This window comes from Cryptotermes secundus, unplaced genomic scaffold (assembly GCF_002891405.2).
Source record: "Cryptotermes secundus unplaced genomic scaffold, Csec_1.0 scaffold960, whole genome shotgun sequence".
In the NCBI taxonomy this organism is placed as follows: domain Eukaryota; kingdom Metazoa; phylum Arthropoda; class Insecta; order Blattodea; family Kalotermitidae; genus Cryptotermes; species Cryptotermes secundus.
The window spans coordinates 453,769-478,220 of record NW_019727111.1 but is presented as its reverse complement, the minus strand read 5'-3'; the positions used below and the strand labels follow the sequence as shown (position 1 = coordinate 478,220).

General features: G+C 42.7%; 1 protein-coding gene across 1 annotated transcript in view; it reads left to right on the top strand.

Annotated features, from left to right (window-relative positions):
• The first annotated feature begins 4,449 nt into the window (after positions 1-4,449).
• Positions 4,450-24,452, top strand: part of LOC111864531 (transmembrane protein 47) — a 134,597-nt gene continuing 114,594 nt past the window's right edge. The window contains exon 1 of the mRNA XM_023851841.2: positions 4,450-4,577. Within this exon, the coding sequence (XP_023707609.1) occupies positions 4,450-4,577 (128 nt within the window). The remainder of the gene's footprint in view (positions 4,578-24,452) is intronic.

The window sequence follows — 24,452 nt, the reverse complement described above, 5'->3', positions numbered from 1 at the left end:
CTGTAAGTGCCCCCCCCCCACAAGTTTAAGTTGCTGTTCATTTGTGTAGTCAGCTGGATACAGTCAGATGTCTGCACAACGATGAACATTGTGAACGCTTTTAGTTATGTAAGGTATGAAGTTTTCATGGTGCTGACTGAAGATTAATGGCTGATGTTGAGTGAGGCTTTGTAGTCTGATAAATCATTGGATGATTTGGAGGAACCTGCTGTCTCAATCTTGAACGTAAAAGAATGAAGGTTCTAGATTCCTCTAAAAGGATGGTAACCTACCAGAGTACATGCTTGCAGTCATGATCCTCTTACATTTTGAACTACACAAAGCCATCAGCAGTTCATCTGAAAGCTCTATAGAGCAGTTTTATGTAACAGTTATACTACTGATTTGTGTTTGGAAGGTACCTGGTGTGAATTTTCCTTGGGTTATTATACAGTATGAGCCAAAAATATCAGTACTGAAACTCGCGCATCTCGAACACAGGGCATAGCTCCAGCAGCACATGTTCCCAGTAGTGAAAAGGAAGTTATGTTGTGCAGTTGTTGGAAATGGGTCTCTCAACGAAGGAAAAAGTATTCGTAGTTGAGTATTAATTCCACTCATACGGAAGTGGTCACCAGACACCTCGTTTCCTTTGTTTTGAGAGGCCAGATGTTATCGTCCAGAAACCGCTACATAGTACATGTGTGACGATATGATGTGCCGTCTCAGCACAAGGTATATTAGGCCCCTATTTCATTAAGGATGAGGAAGGCAATGCTCTTACCGTCAGCTAAGAACGCTACAGGGACATGGTGATCGGACCATTTCTTCAGGATTTGAGAAGGTTCTCTTGTGGAAGGGGCCTCCATATGAATAGACAGTGGTATCAACAGGACATCTTTTCATTTCAGTATTGTTTTTTTGGCGCATACTGTATGTTCTATCGACACAGTTGCTATATAAATAAAATTTTTACTGTTTTCACTTTGCAACATGTTTGGGCCATTTAGGCCATCTTCAGCAGTTAATTAGTATTAATATCAGCTGTAGCTCATAGGCAGTCAAGGCCTTCAGAACATTCATTAGAGTATATTCCCTATTCAAAAGTGAGAGATTGAGCGCTAACATTAAACTCACCCTCCACAGAGCTCTTATTAGATCCATAATGACTTATGCTAGTCCCGCCCGGGAGTTTGCGGCAGACACCCATCTAGTGAAATTTCAGCGCCTGCAAAACAAGGTTCTCCGCACCATCGGAAATATTCCATGGCGCACACCGGTCCGCGAATTGCACATGGCGTTCAAAATTCCATACGTATATGATTACATAACAAAATTATGCAGGCAACAAGCAGAAGTCATACAAAATAATGAAAATGAGAATGTTCGCATTATTGGTCAAGGTGAAGCCCGACATAGAAAGTATAAGAGGCTTAATCTTGGCGGCGGTCAGGCGTACGACCGTTCAAGTGTCTAGACTGCCGTGGTAGCAAATAATACTAGAAATAGGGCATAATCTGCTGTACAGTGCCTGGATTGACAGAGGCCCTGTATATATTGTACATAAAAATAGTAATTTAGACTAGAATTAAATTGTAAATGTGTGTCAATACTAACATGGACTGACTAAGACTGACAAATGACAGACCCGACCTCTCATCAGAGAGGGCACCCCAAATGGACAGGACAGCAACTTTCACAAAAAAGATAACATCTGGTCATGAGACCCAGCTGGGGCTCGACACCAAGACAGGCAGACTGACTGACCGTCAGTTGCAACATGACTTTGACTTTGACTCCCACACTGTACCTCCCCGTTGCATGTGGTGCTGGGGTGGCCACCTGTACAAAGACAGTCCAGAGAAAGAGAACGCTGCCTCCACTCCAGCTTGCTGAAATTGCCAATTGAAGGGGGGAGGAAAGCCCCATCCGGCCAACTATCGGAGCTGCAGAGGAAGAACTCGTAGAGGGCACCCAAAACCACAACGGGAAGAGTGTTCTCCTCGAATATCGTTACCCCTGGAGTCTCCTTTGTGGCGGCACTCCGAGACAGCATATTGCAGGACTAGCAACCTCAGACTGGCCAAGTTCCAGTGGCAGTTCCACCAGAAGCCACGAAACCGAGCGTCCCGGTCCTTGTACAGGAACAAAAAACAGGTCAGTCAACTCAGGCTACTTATGTAAACACTCCATCTCTCGACAATATGTTGAGAGTAGTGACTGTAGTACAGCAGATTATGACAGAGGTCAGTGGTGCAGTGTCCGAGGAGGAAAAAATAATGGCCATTACTAAAATTGTTCTAAACCTAATGAAACAAAATGGCCACTAGAGTTCATTGGCCCCTCAAAGTTATAACATTTAATGCTAACGGCATTGGGAGGCAGCGCTATGAGCTCAGTAAACAGCTGCAAGACCTACACGCAGATGCGGCCCTGTTTTCAGAGACACATTTGAAACCTCATGAGAGGTTCTTTATTCCAAATTACCACTTTTATAAAATCGACCGCCACTCGGGCAGAAAAGGCGGAACTACCTACCACCCCTTGTTTCAGTAGAAGCGACAGGGGTCTGTCTGCATACCAATTGGTAATAGCGAAGTGTTGCTTGCAGCTGTTTATAAATCTCCAGGCAGAGCCTGGAGTGCTGCTGACATCACTGAGCTCTTAAGATTCAGACGAAAGTATATTTTTGCAGGTGATTTGAATGCTAAGAACCCATTTTGGAATTGCAGAGTTTCAAACTCCTAAGGCTTGAAACTTATGGATGTATTTGATATGAGTGATTTCGAAATCTCAGCACCACAGTGCCCCACTCATTATTCCCGTGCAGGAAATGGTGACGTGTTAGACATTGTGGTTCACAAAATATGAGCGTGTCAGATGTCATCATCTCTGATATTTTGGACTCAGATCACCTACCAATATAATTCCACATACTGGATCATGTTAAAATTAGGAGGGCCGTCCAACCCTTACCAAGAACTCCAGGGAATATGAAGTGTGGTTAGAAGAAGGCATACAGAGGTGCTTAAACGATGATGCACAATGGAGGAAAATCGCATTCTAATGGCTTATTAGATTTACCTGAAAGTAAATAAGAAAACTTTTAAGTAACATCAGGTTTCTGTCAATAATTAAAAGCGTGTATAGAATAAAAAGGTTACAAGAAAAAATCAATGTGTCAGTTTGTGTGTCCTATGGCACGATATGATTAGGTTACTGTTTTCTGGAAACCTAATGTGAAAAAAAATATTTTAAATACCCTGACTGCAAAAAATGAGGAATTTGGCATTTCTAGGTATTATTTAGGTATTATTACATTATGATGAACATAAGACCTGATTCATTATTTTAAGAATTTTGCATTACTCTTCGAAAGACAGTGATGCTGTTTTTAAATCTATGTAACAATATGAATTATGGAGAAGCTAATTGCCACCGCGTTATTTTAGAAATTTCCATCTTTTATGGAATCTGAAGCTCCATTGTGAGGATTGAAGTTATTACAGTGGAGGTTATGAAGAATACTATCTTCTGGTATATAACGCTGTGTAGTTCCTTGAAAGTCAACCGACATGTCGGAGGAACATATCGCCTCGATGTTCGGGGTCGAAGAATAAGCCGAGCAAGAAACCTCAGCTTCACGCCGCTGATCCTGACAGGGACTAACGTTTTTCCCATACATTTGGTACCGAGGCTAAAACGGATAGGACATGAAGCTGACCACTCATCTCCATCTAGTGACGAGGTCAAGAATAGTGGAGCTATACCTCTACTCCCCTATACATTGTCATTGTGTTGTGCTTAATGAATTAAGCACAGAGGCAAACTTTAACTTTTCTTACCTTTACCTACTGAGAGCGATATTCTCAAAGTAGTGAAATTCATACCTAGGTGTTTTTTTTATTGCTAGTGGGGTGGGACTAAGTCCCTTGTACTGTGGCCACTTCTGGCCTATTGTACCAGCCCCAGATGATAGGTGAGGGTGATTGTGGAGCAATTGGTGGAATGAAGATTGGCAGGGGAAACCGAAGTACAAGATTGGCAGCTGTCCCAGCGCCACTTTGTCCACCACAAATCCCACTTGACCAGACCCGGGATTGAACCCGGGCCGCCGCGGTGGGAAGCCAGCGACTAACCGCTTGAGCTATGGCGCGGCCCCAGGTGTTCATAGCTGTTACAGCTTATAAATAATCTATAGGTGGTCAGCAATGTTCCATAAGATGATCGATCTTGAAGATGGATGATGTGCCTCCAGAACACTGCTAACTGGCTACCCGGCTGTGCAATGTCATTTCATGTTACTTGTGTGTCTAAAAATATACTCGGATGTGTCACGTAATACATTCATGTGTTGAAATTCGTGGTCCGAATTTTTTCAACCAGGTATTTGGTTACCAGAATCTTGGGGTATTTCATTGGTAGTAATGTGGCTGTTGGCAGACATGCAATTGACTCTCGGACGCCATGATGAAATCAAACATGAATGCCTCGGTTAGAGGTAGTGTTTTGGGTGGGTTTAGTTTCGAAGCAGATTCGTTGGCCGAGTTTAGTGAATTTGATTCTACGTCAGTGGTACTAGAATATCAGGCTGAGAGGTAAATGATTTACGTTTAATTTGGTTTTGTAAATTTTGCATGATGTGTGAAAACAAAGGTAAAATATGTGCTAAATATAGCTTTGCTAGTCGTGTAACGGGCAATATTTACAACGTTCGAGGTTCCCTACAGACGATGTGTTGTTTATATTCTTCATATCAGTGCGTTCGGAAAGGCCGTGAATATTAATAGCGTGTGCAGGGGTCTTCGCCTTGTTTTTGCGGCACCGTACTTTTTGGAAGTAACTGTAGTGTTATTTTCTTCTGATACTTCGTGATTTGACCAGTAATTGTCATTGCTCTAGTACTCAAGTGTATGAAAGGCTATCCTAATGTACTATACTGCTGTAGCTTTTGAGTTGTGCAGATGACACAAAATGTAGGTCACAATTTGGACTAGATTGTTTTCTTAACTGTGTAGAGCTCGAGCGAAGACGCCCACCTGTAAATGCAGTTGCGTATGTGTGTGTGTGTGTGTGTGTGTGTGTGGTGGATAATTTTTTAACTTAGTACAGCTGATATAAAAGTTAACAGGTAAGACAGCAAAGACAATTTATGACTGACGTACTTGTGGAATCAGGAACGAGCCTTACCGCTTTATGTTAACGACAGAAATTAGGTTATGACATACACGCGTAGTTACTGTATTTATTGTTACCCTAAGGGAAATGTTCCAGTCAGGTGTTTTACTTTTGTAGTGCTTTATGGAGTCAAAAATTGAACATTTAAAGTACCAAAGAGATGAACAGGTAACATTCCTCGTCTCTATTTATTTATCGCTTCCATTTGGATGTTTTATTATAGTGAGGTATTACAGATATTGTGTCCAAAATCAGATATGGTAATATAGCAGTCTGTAACATATTTCTTGCTGAAAGCTTATAGTGACTGAAATTGCGGATGTGTGGAAGACAAGTATAATGCCTTCAAAGTAGGTCAGGGAAGTTTGTTTGTAAAGGGTTGGGGATATGTAGCATCAAAATTAATATTTGAATTAGGGAGAAAGAATATTTAAAAGTCTTTGTGATAGAACAAAATGCAAATTATTTGTAACACTACTTGAACTTGTGGGAGATAAAGGTAGTCTTCTGGGATGTGATGCTGTATAGTCTGGTAGAACATTACTAACATTTCTGCCTCAATGTTCATGGTGGAAAAGATAAATATTTTATAATCAGTTGTATCGCCCATTAAAAATGTGGCATTTCTGTGTTCCCCATTTCGGTGCAGAGGAAACTTACTATGTACACAACTGCCATATTTAGATATTAATGCTCTCACCATATTTTAGAGGGGCACGCTGTAGCATAGTTGTTTGAGACAGTATGCTACAAGCCGGAAGGTCGCGAGTTCGATTCCAGAGAATGTCATTGGATTTTTCAGTTGACGTAATCCTTCCAGCCGCACTATGGCATTCAGGTCTACTCAGCCTCTAACAGAAATAAGTACCAGGAATCTTCCTGGAGTTAAAGGGTGGCCTGCCAGCACATAAGGCTGACAACCTAGTCGCCGTCTTCGCGCCAGTTGTCTATAAAATATGGGAGCCTCGACAATGACAACCCTATGGGCTTCCACTGCTTGTTACAGGGATAGTTTTACAATCTTTTATAAGTCAAGCCCATGATGAGGGCTGGCACCACAAACCGAACACTGCCTGGATAGTATACATTTTATAAACTCTGTTTTTTATTTAATGAAAATTAATTTCTGCTGATCATTTTGTTCATATCCTGGCCATTAATAGGCAGTATACTAAACACACTATGTAACGATTTAAAAATAACTTTTAAGAATTATAGCGCCAGCGTTGTCTTTCATCGCAATGTTTGAAAATTTCGTGAATTTTAATTATGACAAAATGTTGAGGAAGTTAATTTATTTTTAATTGCCCCCACCTTCCTGGGGCAGCATTTAGGTTTGTAATCTAACGTAGGAACAATGGGATAAAACCTAGAACTATGTCACTTTACACCAAGTAAGAAACTAGGTTAATGACTTTGTGAAGAACTCCACTTTGTACAGTGTGAAAAGCTGAGAGAATCTAGGACAAATTCTCATCATAGGCCCACACGCTGTTAGATAGAGGTATCCAGAAGATCGTACTAAGCAGGATGCTGTACACATTCAGAAAATGCCAGGAGGTACATACAGTTATGGAACGTATTTTGAAAAATAACGAAGCAAATTACAGTGAACAGTGTTTCAGATCTATTAAGACGAAGAAAATCATATTCTGTGGACACATGTCTTGACAGGACTTAATTTATTTATGTATGAAATTCTTAGTGACACTTAAGTATCCCATAATATACAGCATCAAAGGGCAGAATGACCAAATTACGGGTACTATCCAAGCATTTGATACTTGACACTGGTTTTCATTGATTGATTCACCCATGGCAAGCGGGGAAGCTTATTTCAGGAGACCCGCATGTAGAGATTTGCGTCCTTAACACGTTCTTTGGCCGCGCCATAGTTCAAGCGGTTAGTCGGTGGCTTCCCACCGCGGCGGCTCGGGTTCGATTCCGGGTCTGGTCAAGTGGGATTTGTTGTGGACAAAGTGGCGCTGGGGCAGGTTTTCTCCGAGTACTTCGGTTTCCCCTGCCAATCTTCATTCCACCAATTGCTCCACAATCACCCTCACCTATCATCTGGGGCTGGTACAATGGGCCAGAAGTGGCCGCAGTACAAGGGACTTAGTCCCACCCCACTAGCAATAAAGAAAATGAACAGTCTGATAGAGAGCACTTTGAGCAGATGGTATGACAGTGTCATTAATTCCAGGCCTTTTTTTCTCTCTCTCCACTCGCTCCCACTTTGGAGCACAGGGCTGATTTCTCAGTTTCATGTACATTTTTACAGACGGTAGGACTCCTCGGACGGGTGGTCAGCTCGACTCAAGGCTTCTACATAAACACAGGTCAACACAAGCACAGAATAAACGCATACACACACACACACACACACCAAACATCCATGTCTTGTGTGGGATTCGAACCCACGAACCCGGCTTCCGAGTACATGCTTTAGACCGCTAGGCTATCGTAACCGGCATATTGCAGTCTGTAGGACTTGTTAAATGCTGTACATTTTAGTCATCGTGTTTACCCCACATGCTGGAAGGTTGACGTACAGACCACATCAGTTCCATNTTGTAACAACCACATATGCAAGAAATGTAATCCATTTTGTATACAGTGGACGTCTTGTAGTGCACACAATTTCACCTGTCACTTCACAACACGTTGCGGCAACACAGTGCCATCATCAGGTGTCCCAACTACGTCAATCTATTGCATTGCCTGCCTTCATATGTTTTCGCCAACCATTTAAAAAGTATTTAAAAAGCCCGTGTTTGTCAACATGATACATTTACACTCGCTAAAACTTGTTAAGATAATTTATCTTATTTGTCTTAATTAAACTTGTATGTGGTTCATTCACTACGGGGTCGTACAACACTCGCAGCTAAGAAGGGAACACACATCACAAGACGCGGTTTACACAGAAAATAAGAAATACGACCCCGTAGTGAATGAACCACATACAAGTTTTAATTAAGACAAATAAGATAAATTATCTTAACAAGTTTTAGCGAGTGTAAATGTATCATGTTGACAAACACGGGCTTTTTAAATACTTTTTAAATGGTTGGCGAAAACATATGAAGGCAGGCAATGCAATAGATTGACGTAGTTGGGACACCTGATGATGGCACTGTGTTGCCGCAACGTGTTGTGAAGTGACAGGTGAAATTGTGTGCACTACAAGACGTCCACTGTATACAAAATGGATTACATTTCTTGCATATGTGGTTGTTACAAAAACACGCCCAAGGGTCGCATATTTCACTCCTCACGCCCTTGTATCCAGAAGGTGTTCGGTTCGAATCTTGTCTGGGGCACCGGCTATCGTGACAGGGTCTCCTGGTTTTGCTCTGGTCCTGCAATGATTAGTACCTCAGCCAGGCTGTGCCCACTTCTGAATCCTTTCCATTTCGTCCATCTTCGCCCTACCATTCGGTGGTGTATAGTTTAGTTATTTACAGCATCGTAAAATAACCTGCAGAAAGAATTTACGGGTTTAGTGAGAGCTGTAGTGTGGATAAATTACCCCTTACACGCAAGTTTTGAAACTCCCAGTTGCGTATTCATGCTTCGTTTCACTGTTTGTCAGTTATCTTGAAGCCCAACGAGTGCCAGCTTGTAACTTTTTTATTTATTGTGTAGAAGCAGGGACATTTATGTTGGAATTGGAATTCTCACAGTCGTGACTATGGAGTGTACCCTCTTCTGGGATGTGACGCCGTTTAGTCTGGTAGAAATCCACTGGCCTATTCGTTTTTAATCCTAAATGTGAATACTTAGGTTCTTCTGAAATGTCAAAGAACTACTACTACTATTACTATCAGACTACATGGTGTCACATCCCAGAGGGTAGTCATACAGTAATTTAATTTGGGAATAAGTGTTGGTTTACTTTTGTTCAGTCTCTGAAATCTGTAATGAGTTTTAAAAGCCTAAATTTTCTTTTCTTGGGTAGGTTCTATGAATTTCAGCAGAAACTGCCAGTTGATCGTTGAGTCACTTATTGTTTATTTCCCATGAATATTATGTTTAACTTGAAATTATGATAATGTTGATATTTGAGTCCTGTATGGATATTACAGTGCACATGACTGAAATATGGCCGTTAAGCCTATTGCCTTTCCCATCATAATAATTTTTGGGCATGTATGACATTGTAGTTGAATAATTAATTAAGTTTATTAAAATGTAATTAATTCTTTGCGGTTAGACTTATGTATAAGTGAACACCTGCCACGTCATTTCCTGTTCAGTTTATTTTGGATTGTAACTTATTCAATGGTGACTGTATCTCAGACTAAATAATGTTAGATGGTTAGGTTAGTGAACTGGAGAGGATGAGAAGGAAAAGAGTTGTTGACTAATTGAGATGCTGTCCTGGCATTTGCCTGGAAAGACTGGAGACAGCTACGGAAACTCTGATTCAGGATACTTGTGTTCTGGCAGAGATTCGAACTGTACACCTCCTGTATACAAATCATAAGTGTTACACTTGATCGGACCAGTTTGGAATTTATTATTCAGTGTGGCCTAAAGTAAAATGTGGTTTGTTTCCATAACTTTTTTACTTCTATTTAGAATATAATGCGTATTCATTGTTTATTCATGTCGAAGAAATTCAACTTGAATAAGCATGTTTAGGCATTCTGTGTACTGACTGGTTGGTTGTCGATGAGCACGCTCCAGATATTCGCAGATTCAGGGTCACATTTTCAAACGCTCCACCGATTTGTACAGTCATGCATGACGAACTTGATTTGTTGCAGTGTTGCAATAGCATCTTGTAAACCGTGGTTAAGAGGCAAAACTACACGCCACACGTGTTGGAAACTGTGTTTCCCCGTGCGGCCAAAAGATTTGAGCTGAGCAGGGATACTGATGTATAAGTTCATTTTATACATTTGTTCATGCTGTTTCATTGTTTGTCCAAAATTGATTTGAAATCAACAGAATAAATAGTCACTTTGCGGACACCCTTCCCCACTTGCGTATTGTCATTTCGGTGCTCTTTTGGGGCTCGTTGTCTTCATGGTAGTGCCATAGCGTGGCTTCTCACTGCAGAGGTCTGGGATCGGTGGGATTTATGGTGAGTTAGAGTGGGGTTGGAGTACTTCCTTTTTCCTGAGTGCTCTGTGTCACATCTTCTCATTTCATTGCAGAAGTATATATCCTTTGGCTTCTTATGCATGTTAAGAATTTTAATCAATAGGTTCTTCACGCAACTGTCCTATTAGCTCCTTGGTGAGGATGGTAATTTTTGCATATATGTTTATGGCTGGAAGTTACAGGTATTCATACAGTTTAAGAATTGATGAAGCCTAGCTTTTGAATAAATAGTACAGGTAAAGGCAGGGTGAAACTATCCTTTTAAGGGGCCGTGTAGACCCATGGAGTTATGAGACGTCGAGGCTTCCACATTTTCTAGACACAGATGGCGGTGAGGTTGTCAGTCTTACTCTCCGGCAGGCCGTCATTTACCCGCCAGGAAGATTATTGGTACTAATTTCTGTTAGAGGCCGAGTCGACCCCAGGGACATAATGCGGCTGGAAGGATTAGGTCAATTGAAAACTCCAATGACCTCATCGGGAATCGATCCCGCTACCTTCCGACTTGTAGCATAGTGCCTCAGTGAACTACACTACCACGTACCCCTGTAATTAATACAGGGTGAGCACAAATAATTTTGAAACTTTTTGAAGCATTAAGGCTAGTACAACATCAGAACGTTTAGACATTAAACCGCAGTTCTCACAATGTATTTTACCATTTAGAGGTGTTCAGTTGGTAACTGTGTCCACATCAGATTTTGATTCCAATTGTATCCATACATTCTGCAGCAAAGAAGACTTCCCCTGTACAGAAACGACTTGTCTCACATAAGTGTTCGTAAAATGCATAAGTGGATGGCGAATTCCGTCGACACCGTCTTTGCAGTTGTTTCACATATTTGGTTTTATTAAGGCACAGGGCATAATTCGTCGTGTTTATAGAGTTGTGGCCATTTTCGTGACTGCAGTGGCGGCAGACGCTGTTACTGCTTGTGCGGGCTTTGATTTAAAACTTCAGCAGTTGTAATATGTTGTCTGATAATTAGATATGTTGCCTGATTGTTTCACGACAATTTTTGCGAAGCTGTAAAGACCATTTGTGTCCACTCTGTATACACGAATTTAGTTCCGACCTCACAGGAAACGCTTTTTTCCATCAAAAGGACACGTCGGTCAGTGTTCGTTTATTGCGAGAACGGTAACGAAAAACACAAATCCTTTGTAGGATTTGAGACTCTCACAGCGGTGGTTATGAAAAGTTTCGAAGCATGTAGCCAAGCTCAGCTTTGCTGCCTGTTTCTGATGGTTTCTTGCTTGGCTTATTCTTCTACCATGAAACTGAAATTTGTTCTTCCGAAACGTCCGTTGACTTTCAGCGGACTACACGGCGCTTTATCCCAGAAGATAGAAATCTTCACATAAGTATTTTCTGTGGGAGAAATAAAGATTATGTTTTATTAAAGCTGGTGCAGTAACCATTGTGCTGTCTGTTAATGGACGCTGGAGAAGTAGTCCTTGTTTAGCCCCAAAAGTACGATTGAAGGAGGTGGGCGTTTGTTTAAAGTTGCTTCGTTCAGAATGTATGTCTTATGCCGTCATACACAAATTACAACCTAATGGCTAATTTCTCTGAATGGTCTATGAGTATGAATATGAGGGGTGAGCCGTAAAAACAGGCCCTGGCACTGCGACCTTCAGTGATCTATTGAGCTTCTCCTTTGGATTAACCCTTTATTAATCATACACTTCAATGAAATGTAGGGCTTTATTTATGGGGGCGTCATAAAAGTCACCTGGTTCCATGACGAATTGACCCAGGTGTCGATATCTTAGGTAAGCTATAGCTTAATCACATAAGGTGTGGTGGCCTATTCATCTTCTTGTAGGCATCTTTCACAAGTTGGGTCGCCTGTCAGTCCCAGTTTGATAAGGTGCCCTTTTAGGTGGCAGTGTCCAGTAAGAAATCTAGTATCCATCTTAGTTGATCTCAGTTTAATTTTAACAGGTCCCTCGTTCTTTTGGCAGAGGGCGTTTGTTTAAAGTTGCTTCGTTCAGAATGTATGTCTGATGCCGTCATACACAAATTACAGTCTTAGTGGCTGATTTCTCTGAATGGTCTAAATATGGAAATTACAGCTGACCATATATGGGGATGCGTGATCTAACCTGGAGGGAATGTGTGTACTTCATGATGATATGCGTCACGTACATTAAGTCAAAGTATGGCCCTGCCGTTAAACTTACATCAAATCTATATTTACCCCGGCCCCGCCATTTGTCTTTATTTTTATTATTATTTTTTTACTTCGGACTTAGGAAAAACAAAATAATTCCAAATTCTTTTTTCGGTCCTACTTTGCAAAGTGTAGAATAATAGAGCCATTTTAGCTAATGGGCACATCGAATGTCCGTTGTTACGATGGAAAAGTTGGTTAAAGAGTAGTGATTCAGTTGCGTTCATTTATCAGAGTGTTTGCCAACAACCATGCCTTACTACAGGCAAGCACCTAAAACTAATAATAAATACGAAGAAGCTAAACAAGCACAAAATGGTGTAAAAATATTCTTGTTCTGAAACAGTTTTGAGGGCGCGTCATATGTTGAGTAGCCGACCTTTTTTTTTTCTCCCCTTGGCACTACAGCCCCAGTGGGCCTAGGCCTACCTCCATGAACTTCTCCGTTCACTTCGGTTTTTTCTAGATCTTACACATTCGGTAGGACTCCTTGGGCGGGTGATCAACTCGTCGCAAGGCCTCTACCTGTACACAAACACAGAAAAACTCACACAAACATCCATGCCTTGAGTGGGATTCGAACCCATGATGCCGGCTTCCGAGCGAGCGAAGACAGTGCATGCCTTAGACCGCTCGGCTACCGTGAGCGGCAGAGTAGCCGACCTTACGGAAGAAAATTTCTGTGTGTTTAACGAGATCCTCGGCGTTTCCATGGATAATATAGCACTTTCTAATGATGACGTAACGATATACACATCTGCCTGATCGTGACGCGTCCTCGGCGACATTTTACACGCAATGTATTATCACGATTTTATGTAGTGACTGTAGACGGGTTTTAGATTGATGGCCGGGTTTACTGGACTCTTCGATAGAGCGCGACTACACTTTATAGTTAACACTGTTAGAACGGTGGACGTTCCCCTTCCTCTGGGTTCCCGAACTGCCTCTGGCCTCAGCTACCAGCTTCTAACAGCAACAGCTTACAACGACAAAACCGCAGCAGTCCTCTAATTAACTCAGTACTCACCAACCAACTCTTCACTACCCCTACTGACTGACTGAACCCACTGCACTGCGTATAACGTTTCGGCACGGACCGCACAGAAAACACAGTTCCTCTGTTGCTGTTTACGGACCTTTGTCTGGTTGTTTGTTTCGCTGCCGTTGCCTAGCAGCGGGTTTACATACTTCAGTATTTAAGATTATGCACAGGACATGCCGCAGGTAAACTTATTTCTTTATAAAAGCATAAAAATAATGGAATATGCTATGAGCAACGTTGGCATACGTGAAGAGATCGTGGTCTGACTTCCACGAGTCGAAAGAAATATCTTCAAACGGTTTGTTGTCTTCAGCCACGTTGTGTGATCTCATCGGGAAGCAAGAGTCGACATATTCGTTATCTGGTATTTGCAGTGCAAAGGAACGAATTTCTGTTACTTAACGACCTTATCGCATATTACATATAGACGTCATACTGCGCGGTTGGGACATCGCAGTTACGTACGTACGAATCGCGAGATTTCACTGTTAATTCGACATTTGTTCTATAAATTACATTAATAAAAGTGTGGTGCGTTTCAGAAATCCACAATAATACAAAATACCGCAGTTCTGCACTAAATTATGTTGGTGTTGTTCCCTTTCTCGCTAGTTCGGATGTTCGCCACGTTGACGCTGGTGGCAAGAAGTTAACACTTAAATAAGATACGCATGACTTTACCGGTACACAAGTAAGTTAGTTCAGGGGTAAATCGCTTCTGACTCGTATGCTGGAGAAGCCGGCTTCGAAATTCGACCGGGACGTCAACTGTTCTGAACTGACTCAAGGTACGCGGGTTTAAACCTGGCGGAGGTCGTGGAATTTTTAAGGGCTGAAAAATTCAGGGAACAAGTCCTCCGGGAGGGACTTTAAGCCGTGGGTCCCGTGTCGTAGCTTTACGGCACGTAAAAGAACCTCATGTCTCCAAAGGAGGCCACTGAGCTAAATTAAGGACATTTCCCGCCCAACAGTAGTCTCTAACGCCTCTGGTAGATGGGGGAAGCATTGAGATACCTCTGAGCCAGTAGAGGCCGACCTCGCTGGCTGAGTAGGGACTGATGGTAAGCACCAATACCGGTAGGTTATAGAGGCTGGTAGAAGATTATAGGGGGACGTACAATAGATCAAACTGGTTGCGGTGCAAGGGGAAACCCGCCCCCTCCAATAATAATAACGTGGTTTTCGTCAGACCTTCCAGGAATATTCCCTGATAGTACCACAAATTTGGCCACGAACTCTCCTTCCGACATCGTTATTAATTCTACTTATGTGTTGGGGGGGTGGGTTGAACTTGGACACAGGAATTCAGTACAGAAAATTACTCCTTTAAATGCTTAGAACAAATAATAACTAATTAATATTGTTACATATTCAGAACAGAATCTCTGTGACTAAAATTTCAACAGAAACGTTACATGGAATCTTGCGAAATAAAAATATATCCAAGGCAATTAAGAAATTCGTATTGTCACAACATAATTGATAGCTGGCGGAATGACTGAGGGGTCGGGGTTCGATTGCCGGCCGGAGAAAGTGATTTTGTTCTTCTCCACAGCGTCAAGTGTGACATGGGCCCGTCCTGCTTCAATCCAGTGGGTACCTGTTGCTGATCCCCGGGGGTAAAGAGGCGACAGGGCCGTGAAGCCGCCCACACACTTCCGGGTAGTGTCGAGATTTTACCCTTATAGTTGAAATTACCCTGTTGTAATGTGGCCATTCACCGAAAAAGTGAGAAATGAGCCAGACATAATGGGAAGAAACGGATGTTACTTCGTCTTTGACGAGAAACGTACAAAACAGAGCGCTGATGTGGTATGGTCGCACTGACCACGTGAAGGAAATGTAACCGGAAAATGTTTTGCACTGACAGAAGAGTAAGTGGAAAACACGTGTTAAGTCCGTTGTGTAGGAAACGAGGTTTGGAGTCCGGGAGTAGAGATTAGTGTGGAAGCTGAAGACGGCAAACCCATGAAAGTGTAAAGCCAAAAGAAGATAAACAGGATATTGTCACAGTTTTATGGAGTGTGACTGTAGATGGGGTTTGGATTGATGACTGGATTTATTGAACTCTTTGATACAGCGCGTTGACTACATTTCACAGCTCACTGTTACACACATTAGTGTCCACAGGCACGTATTCGCTGCCGTTGCTCGGTATCGGCTTCCAACGGCGGACTTTTCCCTTCCTCTGGGTTCCCGAACTGTCCCCAGCCTCAGCTACCAGCTTCTCACAGCAACAGCTCACAACAGCTGAATGCCAGCAGTCCTCTAGCTAACTCAATCATCAACCAACTGCTTCACTAACTCCTAACTTCTTCTGCCTATAACATCTCGGCGCGGACCGCGTCGAAGACGTTCCTCTGTTGCATTGCAGTTGCTGCCGTGGGGACATGATTGTTTGCGGAACCATTGCTTAGCAACGTCTGTTATGTAGTTTCTTATTTCGCGGTCGTTGCCTAGCAACGGGTCTACTGACAATATGAAGAAGCGGACTGGAATAATCTGGTTTAGGTTAGGGACAAGTGATGGGCGCTCTTGTGAAAAAGGTTTCATCAAAGAAGGAAAATTTCTTGGACATCTAAACGAGCATTAACTTATCAAGAGGGATAATATTATACTGCAGCATCCTGTCGAACTTTATATTCTAGATTAGCGCTCCCACTTCTCACACAGCTACACGCAGCACCAAAGACAGGCCAACGCACCAAGAAAAATGTACACCAGACCCACAACACGCGCATACAACAAAATAATCACGGCATGGTATTTTAACACTAATTTTGAAACAAGACAATGTAGCTTGTAGAGCCGTTGCTATGCAACGACCGCGAGATTGGCCGGTATACCAGGGCCGTTTCTGGGCAACGGCTCGGTAGACACGTTCCCGCGTTTCTAGGCAACAGATTCTTAATAATATCGCAGTTGGACTACAAGAATGGAAGAGCTTTGTTTTCTACGTGGTCCGTGCCGAGATATAAGCGGCACAAGAGCTGAATTAAGTTCTGTACGGGAGTCTGTGAAGAGAGCACTTGAGCCGGAGGCAGAGGAATAGCCATTGTTGAGGCCGTTACCAGGAAACGTCGTACGTAACAGACTGAAGAACGTAACTAGACTTTGTGCTCTGGTGAACTGTAAAGTGTGGAAATAGCGATAGTGTTATAGTTATTTATAGTTATGTTCTGTAAGTGGTCAGTAAATCTATTCACCAATCTAAACTACGTCAGTAGTCTACGTGACACTATTTTACGCCTAAAAGTGCGAAGTGTATCAGCGTGACAACGGGGCAGCAGTTTCTTCTACAACTTGTACACCTGATGATGGCAGCTAGTTAGGCCGAAACATGTGTTTGAATAGTAGGAAGAGATGAATGCTTTTGAAGTGTGAATTTTCAAATACATCGACGAAGTTACACAGGGACTGTGAGAAGAGCGAGCGCTAATCTAGAATATGAAGAGTGACTTTGTTATACGAAGTTCTGTTCTCAGTTCCGACTAAACGCAGCTCAGGTTACGTAAGCCTAAAACTAATCTGTAACCAATTTGTTCCCGTTAATGTGGCATTTATACCACCATCCGGGGGTTACGTATTGCTAATCATAGGAAACTTGAACGGTATCATAAGGAAGCGTGCTCTTGACAGCACCAAGTTCCTTGATATGAAATCGATTATGCGTAGCTAATGTTTCACGGAGTTGCTTGAGGCTGGTCGGGTATCTCCAAAGGATACAGTTACTGTAATGCCAAGAACTTAACTAACCCGGCCAACTTAAGGAACTTGTGTTAATTTCCTGTTCTGAGGGTCATTTGTAACTCAGTGGAGTGCCTAATTAAGGTAGCCTAGGAAGAAACTCAACCCGCTTGATGGATTTTCAGGAAATTTGATATTGGAAAATTCTACGAAAAAATGTTGCGCCTTGTCAGTTTTCGTTTAACTTGTTTAACGACGACGTTGCGCGAAGGCCTGCATGCTTTTCTGCTCATCGCGCTGAATATTTAAACCGGGGGGGGGGGATGTTTCGAACTGAAGTTGCGGAGAAAAATTAACACGTTTTAGGTTCCATAAATTTTTCTGTTAAGTGTTAAGTTCTTCGACATAGTAAAACAAAACGTATGTTACGAGTACGTTTTTAATCTTTTATATTGTCACGTGTTTGAGATTATAGACTGGGTTTGGATTGGCAGTCGCGTTTTATTAAATTCTTACAGCTCATAACTACAAGTGAGGATTATGCTGTCACTGTCCTACACAAGGATACATACACTCAGTCTTCTCAGCCTGTTATATAGTCTTCACTAGCCGTTGCTTGGTAGCGGCTTCAACGACGGACGTTAACCTTCCTCTGGGTTCCCGATCCATCCCCGGCCTCAGCTACCAGATTTTGACGGTAACAGCTCACAACAACTCAGCCGCAGGAGTCCTCTAACTCACTCTCACTGAACTACACTGACTAGTCCTGCTTATAACATCTCGGCACGGATCGCACAGAAAACGCCGTTCCTCTGTTACGTTGCAATTGTTGCAGTGGAAACCTACTCTTTGCGGAGCCATTACTTAACAATGGCTGTTGTATTGTGGCTTATTTCGCGGTCGTTGTCTAGCAACGGGTCTGCATACCACNTCTACCAGAGGCATTGGAAACTACTTGGGCGGGAAATTGTTGCCTAATTTTGCTCAGATGTCTCCTAGAGACATGAGGATCTTTAACGACACGGGACCCGGAGGACTTGTTCCCTGAATTTTCCCCCCCTTAAAAATTCCACGACCTCCGCCGGGTTTGAACCCGCGTACCTTGAGTCATGAGGTGGGAACGTTACCCCTAGACTACGGAGGCCGCTTAGACTCCGTTAGTCACATCTTTTTTTATTCATAAAATGTATTGCGTTATTACAGTACGACTCTGAAGCTCATATTAAACATTTTATGTGTATGTAATTTTTGTTTAGGGAGTGTAAGAACAGTGAAGCGTTGAATGAATGAATATATATATAAGGGATGGGCCTTCTTGCCCTTGCACCGCGACCACAATGATCTCCTGTGCCTCCCCTTCTGATTATCCCCTCAACAATCCTGCGCTTCGAATGAAGCGTAGAATTTTGTACTTGGGGACGTCGAAATAGTCACTTTGGTTCCATAAAATACTGACCCAAGTGGCGCAATCTTAAATAAGCTATGGCCTCACATTCGCACAGGATATGTGTGGCTGTTTCGTTTTCTTCTTAGCACCTCTCACAAGTTGGACTGTTACTTAGTCCCAATTTGAAGAGGTGTCCTTTGAGGTGACAGTATCCTGTAAGTAGTCCTACCACCCATCGTAGCTGGTTCCTGTTTAACTTCAACAGTTCCTTCGATCTTTTAGTAGAGGGTCCTCGTATGAGCCCATATTTAAACTTCACGCCAATTTGAGTATCATAATGTAATATGATAGTGAATAATCATTGGATCCGAAATGAACGTAGGAAGAAATATTTCGTCTCATGAATTGTATTCGTCTACCAGAAGTGCAGAATGCACTATGGTGAATTCAGTAACAAGAGAATGTACCTGACTCCCAGCACTGTCCAGTGTGATTGATTAATAAAAGTTGTATTTCAGTTTTCATTACCCTTAACATGTTTCGGTCGGATTGACCATCTTCAGAAGGACGCAATCAACTTTTAGGAAACCACTATGACGATGGCATTTATATATAAAAATTATACGTTGTAACAGCACATGAAGAGGTTGGAACATTTATGAGTTATTATAACTAATTTATTTACACAGTCAAGTATTTAAAAATAAAGTTATAAAAACTTTTGTTAAAACTAGAACTAATGGTTCGTGTCTTGAAATTTCTTCTCATTAAAGGAAGAAGATTGTGTATCATGACGTGGTTTCGATGCCTTAGGTGGGTACCCAATAAATATAACGCTGCAACGTGCAACGCAACGGTTGCTGCAACCACATTTTGATAAGAGTACGTCTTGAGTTTCGTTGCTGCAACAGTTCGCAGTGAGTCGCGCTGTGACGCATCTGGCTGTCGGTATTCTGGCGAATACAGATCGGCGCGCAGTGTGTTCGTTGGCGTGTGGAGAGACATTTCATAATCGCAGCGTGTCGTGGTCATGGAGTGGACTGAAGAATCTTGTATTAATTTAATCGAACTGTATCGCAGTTCACCATTACTCTGGGACAAACTTACAAACTTACTGATGACCTGCTTCGAGATCCTGACAAGATACTGCATGCTTGTGAAGCTGTCTCCGGTGGCTAAAAATCTCAAAGTAAGAGCCAGTTTGTCTTGAACTGATAAGCCTTCCTAAACTTTGTATCCTTCGTTTTTATTTTCGGTCCCACCAAATTTAATAAATATTCGAAGTCAGTCGGCGACATACGCATGCAATTTTTGAAGTGCCCACTTATTTCTTGAGATTTCAAATCTTAAAACACATTGGCATTACTTTTTCTTTTGTAAAACTCAGCTTGCCACCAACGACGGGGATGTTTGTAATCGTTAATGAGGTAATGCAGCAGAATGCACGCAGCTCAGACGGCATGGTTGCATGTCTTCAATACGAACTCTGCGGACCAACTAGTGTTCGAGTTTAGGTTCGGTGAACGTACACATCATACGTGGTTGCAGCAACCGTTGCGTTGTAGTGAGTACCCGCCCTTAAATGTCGTGGTCCCGATGTATAGAACATTAGTACAACACAGAGTGGTCTATACAACGGGACCACGACATTTAAACCGGAAGTTAAGAAACATGTACATGGATCTATACGTCCACTCCCCCGTACATCTTAGGGACAACCTTTACATGTCAGCAGTTGATTACGTATCTTGGCAAGATAACCAAGTAACGAGGAAAGGTCCGGGAAATGAGTCATGGCGTACAGGAACGGCGTTCTGAGAGCAAGGCGTAAATGTTTGAATTTACTTGTCCGAAAATATGGTATGATAAGCGCGCCGTACAAGTTGATAACACTCCGTATCACACACAAGATAATGGGTAATGAAGCATGACGAAATAGAAGCGAGCACATGTTCATGTAGTTATAGGTAGTGATTACTCGTACAATTTTATGTGCGTGGAATGTCTAAGGCAGTTATTGTGCTGGAATACAGATTTCTTTATACAGCCTGGCCCCCGCAGGAACTCTGTTCCGATGCTTGCAGACTGTACTAGTGTATGAGTCCAAGGCACTTAGGAGTACAGACGATACCACGTTTCTACAATCGCACTGCGGGTGTCTCTGTACACGGGCGCGGTAGAGTAATTTTGATTTGTTTTAGTCGTTCCCAAAATACATGCAGGTTTTTTACGTGCCTGTGGTTTCTCGCACGAATTCAGACGTCGCTCGAATTTTGTTTCGTTAGGTCGAAGTGTAAGCTTTATGTTTTGCTTCGGTATAGTGTTTTATTTTTAAGTGTTTATATAATAGGCCTGCCTATTTTAATTAATTTGTAGTACTTTCATATTCTGCCATTTGCATATTCGGCCAGCATTATATTTGAAGCTCCCATTAAGTGACGTCTTTCTATCCATTAGCACGTGGTTCTGATAATCAACTTATAAGCTAGGGTTCTCGACGGACTACATGGTGGACTGCCGGGGCTCGATACCCGGCAGGGGGAAGAATCTTCTCCACGTCGTCCAGCCCGGCTCTGGGGCCCACCCAGCCTCCTAGTTAATGGATACCGGGGGTGAAGCCGCCGAGGCTTGAAGCTGGCCACACACCTCCATGTAGTTCCGAGGTCAAGGATGGTGGGCCTATACCTCAGTTTCCCCATACGTCTTCACTGTATAGTACTTAAGAATTAAGCGCTTGGACAAGTGTACATTTTTACTTTTACTATAAATTTTGTGATACCGCAATGTCTCTCCAAATCTCTGCACGGTTACAGCAGGGACACGCGGTAGCGTAGTTGGTTGAGGCGCTATGGTACAAACCGGAAAGTCGCGGGTTCAGTTTCCAATGAGGTAATTCGATTTTCCAATTGACCTAATCCTTCCAGCCGCACTATGGCCCTGGGGATTACTCAGCCTCTAACATAAATGAGTACCAGAAATATTCCTTGGGGTAAAGGGCGGCCTGCCGGCGAGTAAGGCTGACAACCTCACCGCCATCTATCAGCCGATTGTCTAGAAAATGTTGGAACCTTCAACGTCTCACAACCCTATGGGCCTCCACGGCCTGTTACAGGGATGGTTTTATCTTCTTATGCATGGATGGTGCGTTTATATTTTAATAGTTGAGAACTCGTTGACTCCGTGAGACTACGTCGCGACCCCTGGGGGGGGGCACGACTCACATTTTGCGAAATCGTGTGATAAGCAATCATCCCACTTTCTCCGTCAAGGAGTCTTTGTGTGTTACTTTGAGGTTCTTGTTCGGTTTCACAGCATTCGACACGTCGTAGCACGATAAATGTAATTAGCGCCATGCGCACACAGATATAGTTCCGAGAAATGTGGAGGAGTCCTGGATATCGAGTTGTCGATCCAGCCCTTATTATTTCCCTGATGGGTCGTTGATCTTAGCGCCCGGGTTATCCGTAGGTGGGCGTTACTACTACCCATTAGATGTCAACACAGGGTGAGCACAAACGATCTTCACCATTTCGGATAATCATTTCGAGCAGTCAGGCAAGATACAACGTAAAGTACAACTGTCATTGGAGTGTTTCGATATGCGCATCCCTGGTAACTCTGCCAACATCAAGCCGGCATTCCAGTTCCGTTCTCATTTTGGGTGCTCATAGATTCAGCAGCAATAGCAGTTCTGGTTTTCAGTTCATTTACTGTGACCCACAGGAGCTTTTCCCTTTACGCAATCAACCGTGCATAAATAGAAGGTGGATCCTCTCTGAACTCCCTAAGCCCGTGTGGAAGCGGGTTTGAAGACCTACATCGTAGCCCTGCGAGTCGTAGGGGGCGACGAAAAGGGAACCCAGTACCTGGGGCTATAACTGGGCCACCCTGTTCCTGGGGGATATAAATACCGGAACCTAGCCCTCCGAGTTGGGAGAGTCTCTAGTCGGAGACAGTAAAATGAGTCCCGCGGGTCTCGGACCGGAGAGGGCCAGCAGCAATTGTAAACGGCAGACCCATTCTCTTGACAGAATGTCCTCACAGGGTGTATTTGTGTGCTTGGTACATCATTCTCGGAGTAAACAGCCCTCCCCCCCAAATATTAACCGGTTAGTCGTTGCTGTGGGGACGCAGTGTTTCCTGTGAGGTAGGAGCTGATTGAACCGAGTGGTTAAAGTCTGAGGTCATAGGTCCTGTGTGCAGTGTAATGGCTACCGCTCTTGAGTCTTGTTCTGGTGGTCCCAGGTTCGAATCTTCTCCTGGAGACTGGTTGCTCTGATGATCTTTCTTGGTGTCTCCAGGCGGGAGATGTCAAATGCTGTCATGGCACAGATGTTACTAAGTTTCCATATACAGTATGCGCCAAAATATTCAGTACTGAAATGAAAAGACGTCCTGTTGATACCACTGTCTATTCATGTGAAGGCCCCTTGCAGGGCAGAACCTTCTCAGATCCTGAAGAAATGGCCCGATCACCATGTCCCTGTAGCGTTCTTGGGTGACGATAAGAGCATTGCCTTCCTTATCCACATTGAAATAGGGCCCTAATATACCGTGTGCTGAGACGGCACACCATATCGTCACAGGGTACTACGTAGCGGTTTCTGTACGATAATATCTGCCCGCTCAAAACCAAGGGAGCGAGTTGTCTGGCGACCACTTCCGTATGAGCGAAAATAATACTCAGCTATGAATACTTTTTCCTCCGTCGAGAGACCCATTTCCAACAACAGCTGCACAACACATTTTCCTTTTCACTACTGGGAATACATGCGGCTGGAGCTATGCCCCGTCGACAGACGCACATGCGCGTTCGAGATGCGCGAGTTTCAGTGCTGATACTTTGGCGCATACTGTACTTCCACATAACTTGAAAGTCGTTTTGTCAGCAGTTGAAGTTGGTAGTAGTGAAGAATAGGGGCAGATGATGGCAGCAGCAGTCTCTATCAGTGTGCCCACGTTTGCCGAAAGGTTTCATAGCGTACCTCTAGATCAGGGGTCTCCAAACTTTTCGAAACGCGGGCCACATTAGGTAATTCAGCACTTTCAACGGCCCGGATAAAATGAGAAATTAATAACTCTAGGTATGTGAGTTTTATTGAAAGCACAGAATTTCATAAACTAAATACAAAGTACGTTAGAGTAAATTATCGTATATTAATGACAACAGACAGTAGCAGCAAATGCTCATATTTTCATCACACATTATAATAAAAAATATTAATGTGAATGAATGATGGAACTCTTTTTGCATTCTTAAAATCTGATTAAATTGAGGTTCAAATTTTGAAACCCTAATCACAGGTAGCGACTTTAAATGTTCATCGGATAAATTTTCCCTGTATTTCGACTTAATGTACTTCATCTGGGAAAACGTTTCTTCACACAGATATGTCGTCCCCCAAATGGAGATAAATTTACAAGCAAATTTATTTAAATATGGAAATTGCTCAGAGTTCAGAAATTTTAAAATTCGATCAAATTTCATTTCTTGTATTTGTCTTTAATATGATAATTTTCCTGAAGCTCAATAATTTCCATTTGAATTTGACTTGGGACATCTGCAGCATCACAGTCAAACGGATTTTGAAACAATCTGATTTCCTGAGCACTGGAATCCAAATTAGCAAATCGCTTCCGAAATTGTTCTTTCAAACCTGAAATGACTAAATTTGTAAACGAGAAAGAAAATTCTGCTTCACCCTTTTTCTGCAACTCTGCACAGTATAGCATATGAACAAAGTTACAATTTTTCACTTGGCTTTCCAGAAGTATCAACTTTGCTCTGAATGCCTTGATAAGTGCAAATAAATCACAGACTAAGTTATTTTCACCCTGCAACTTTAAATTCAAATGGTTCATATGGTTCACCAGATCAGCAAAAAAT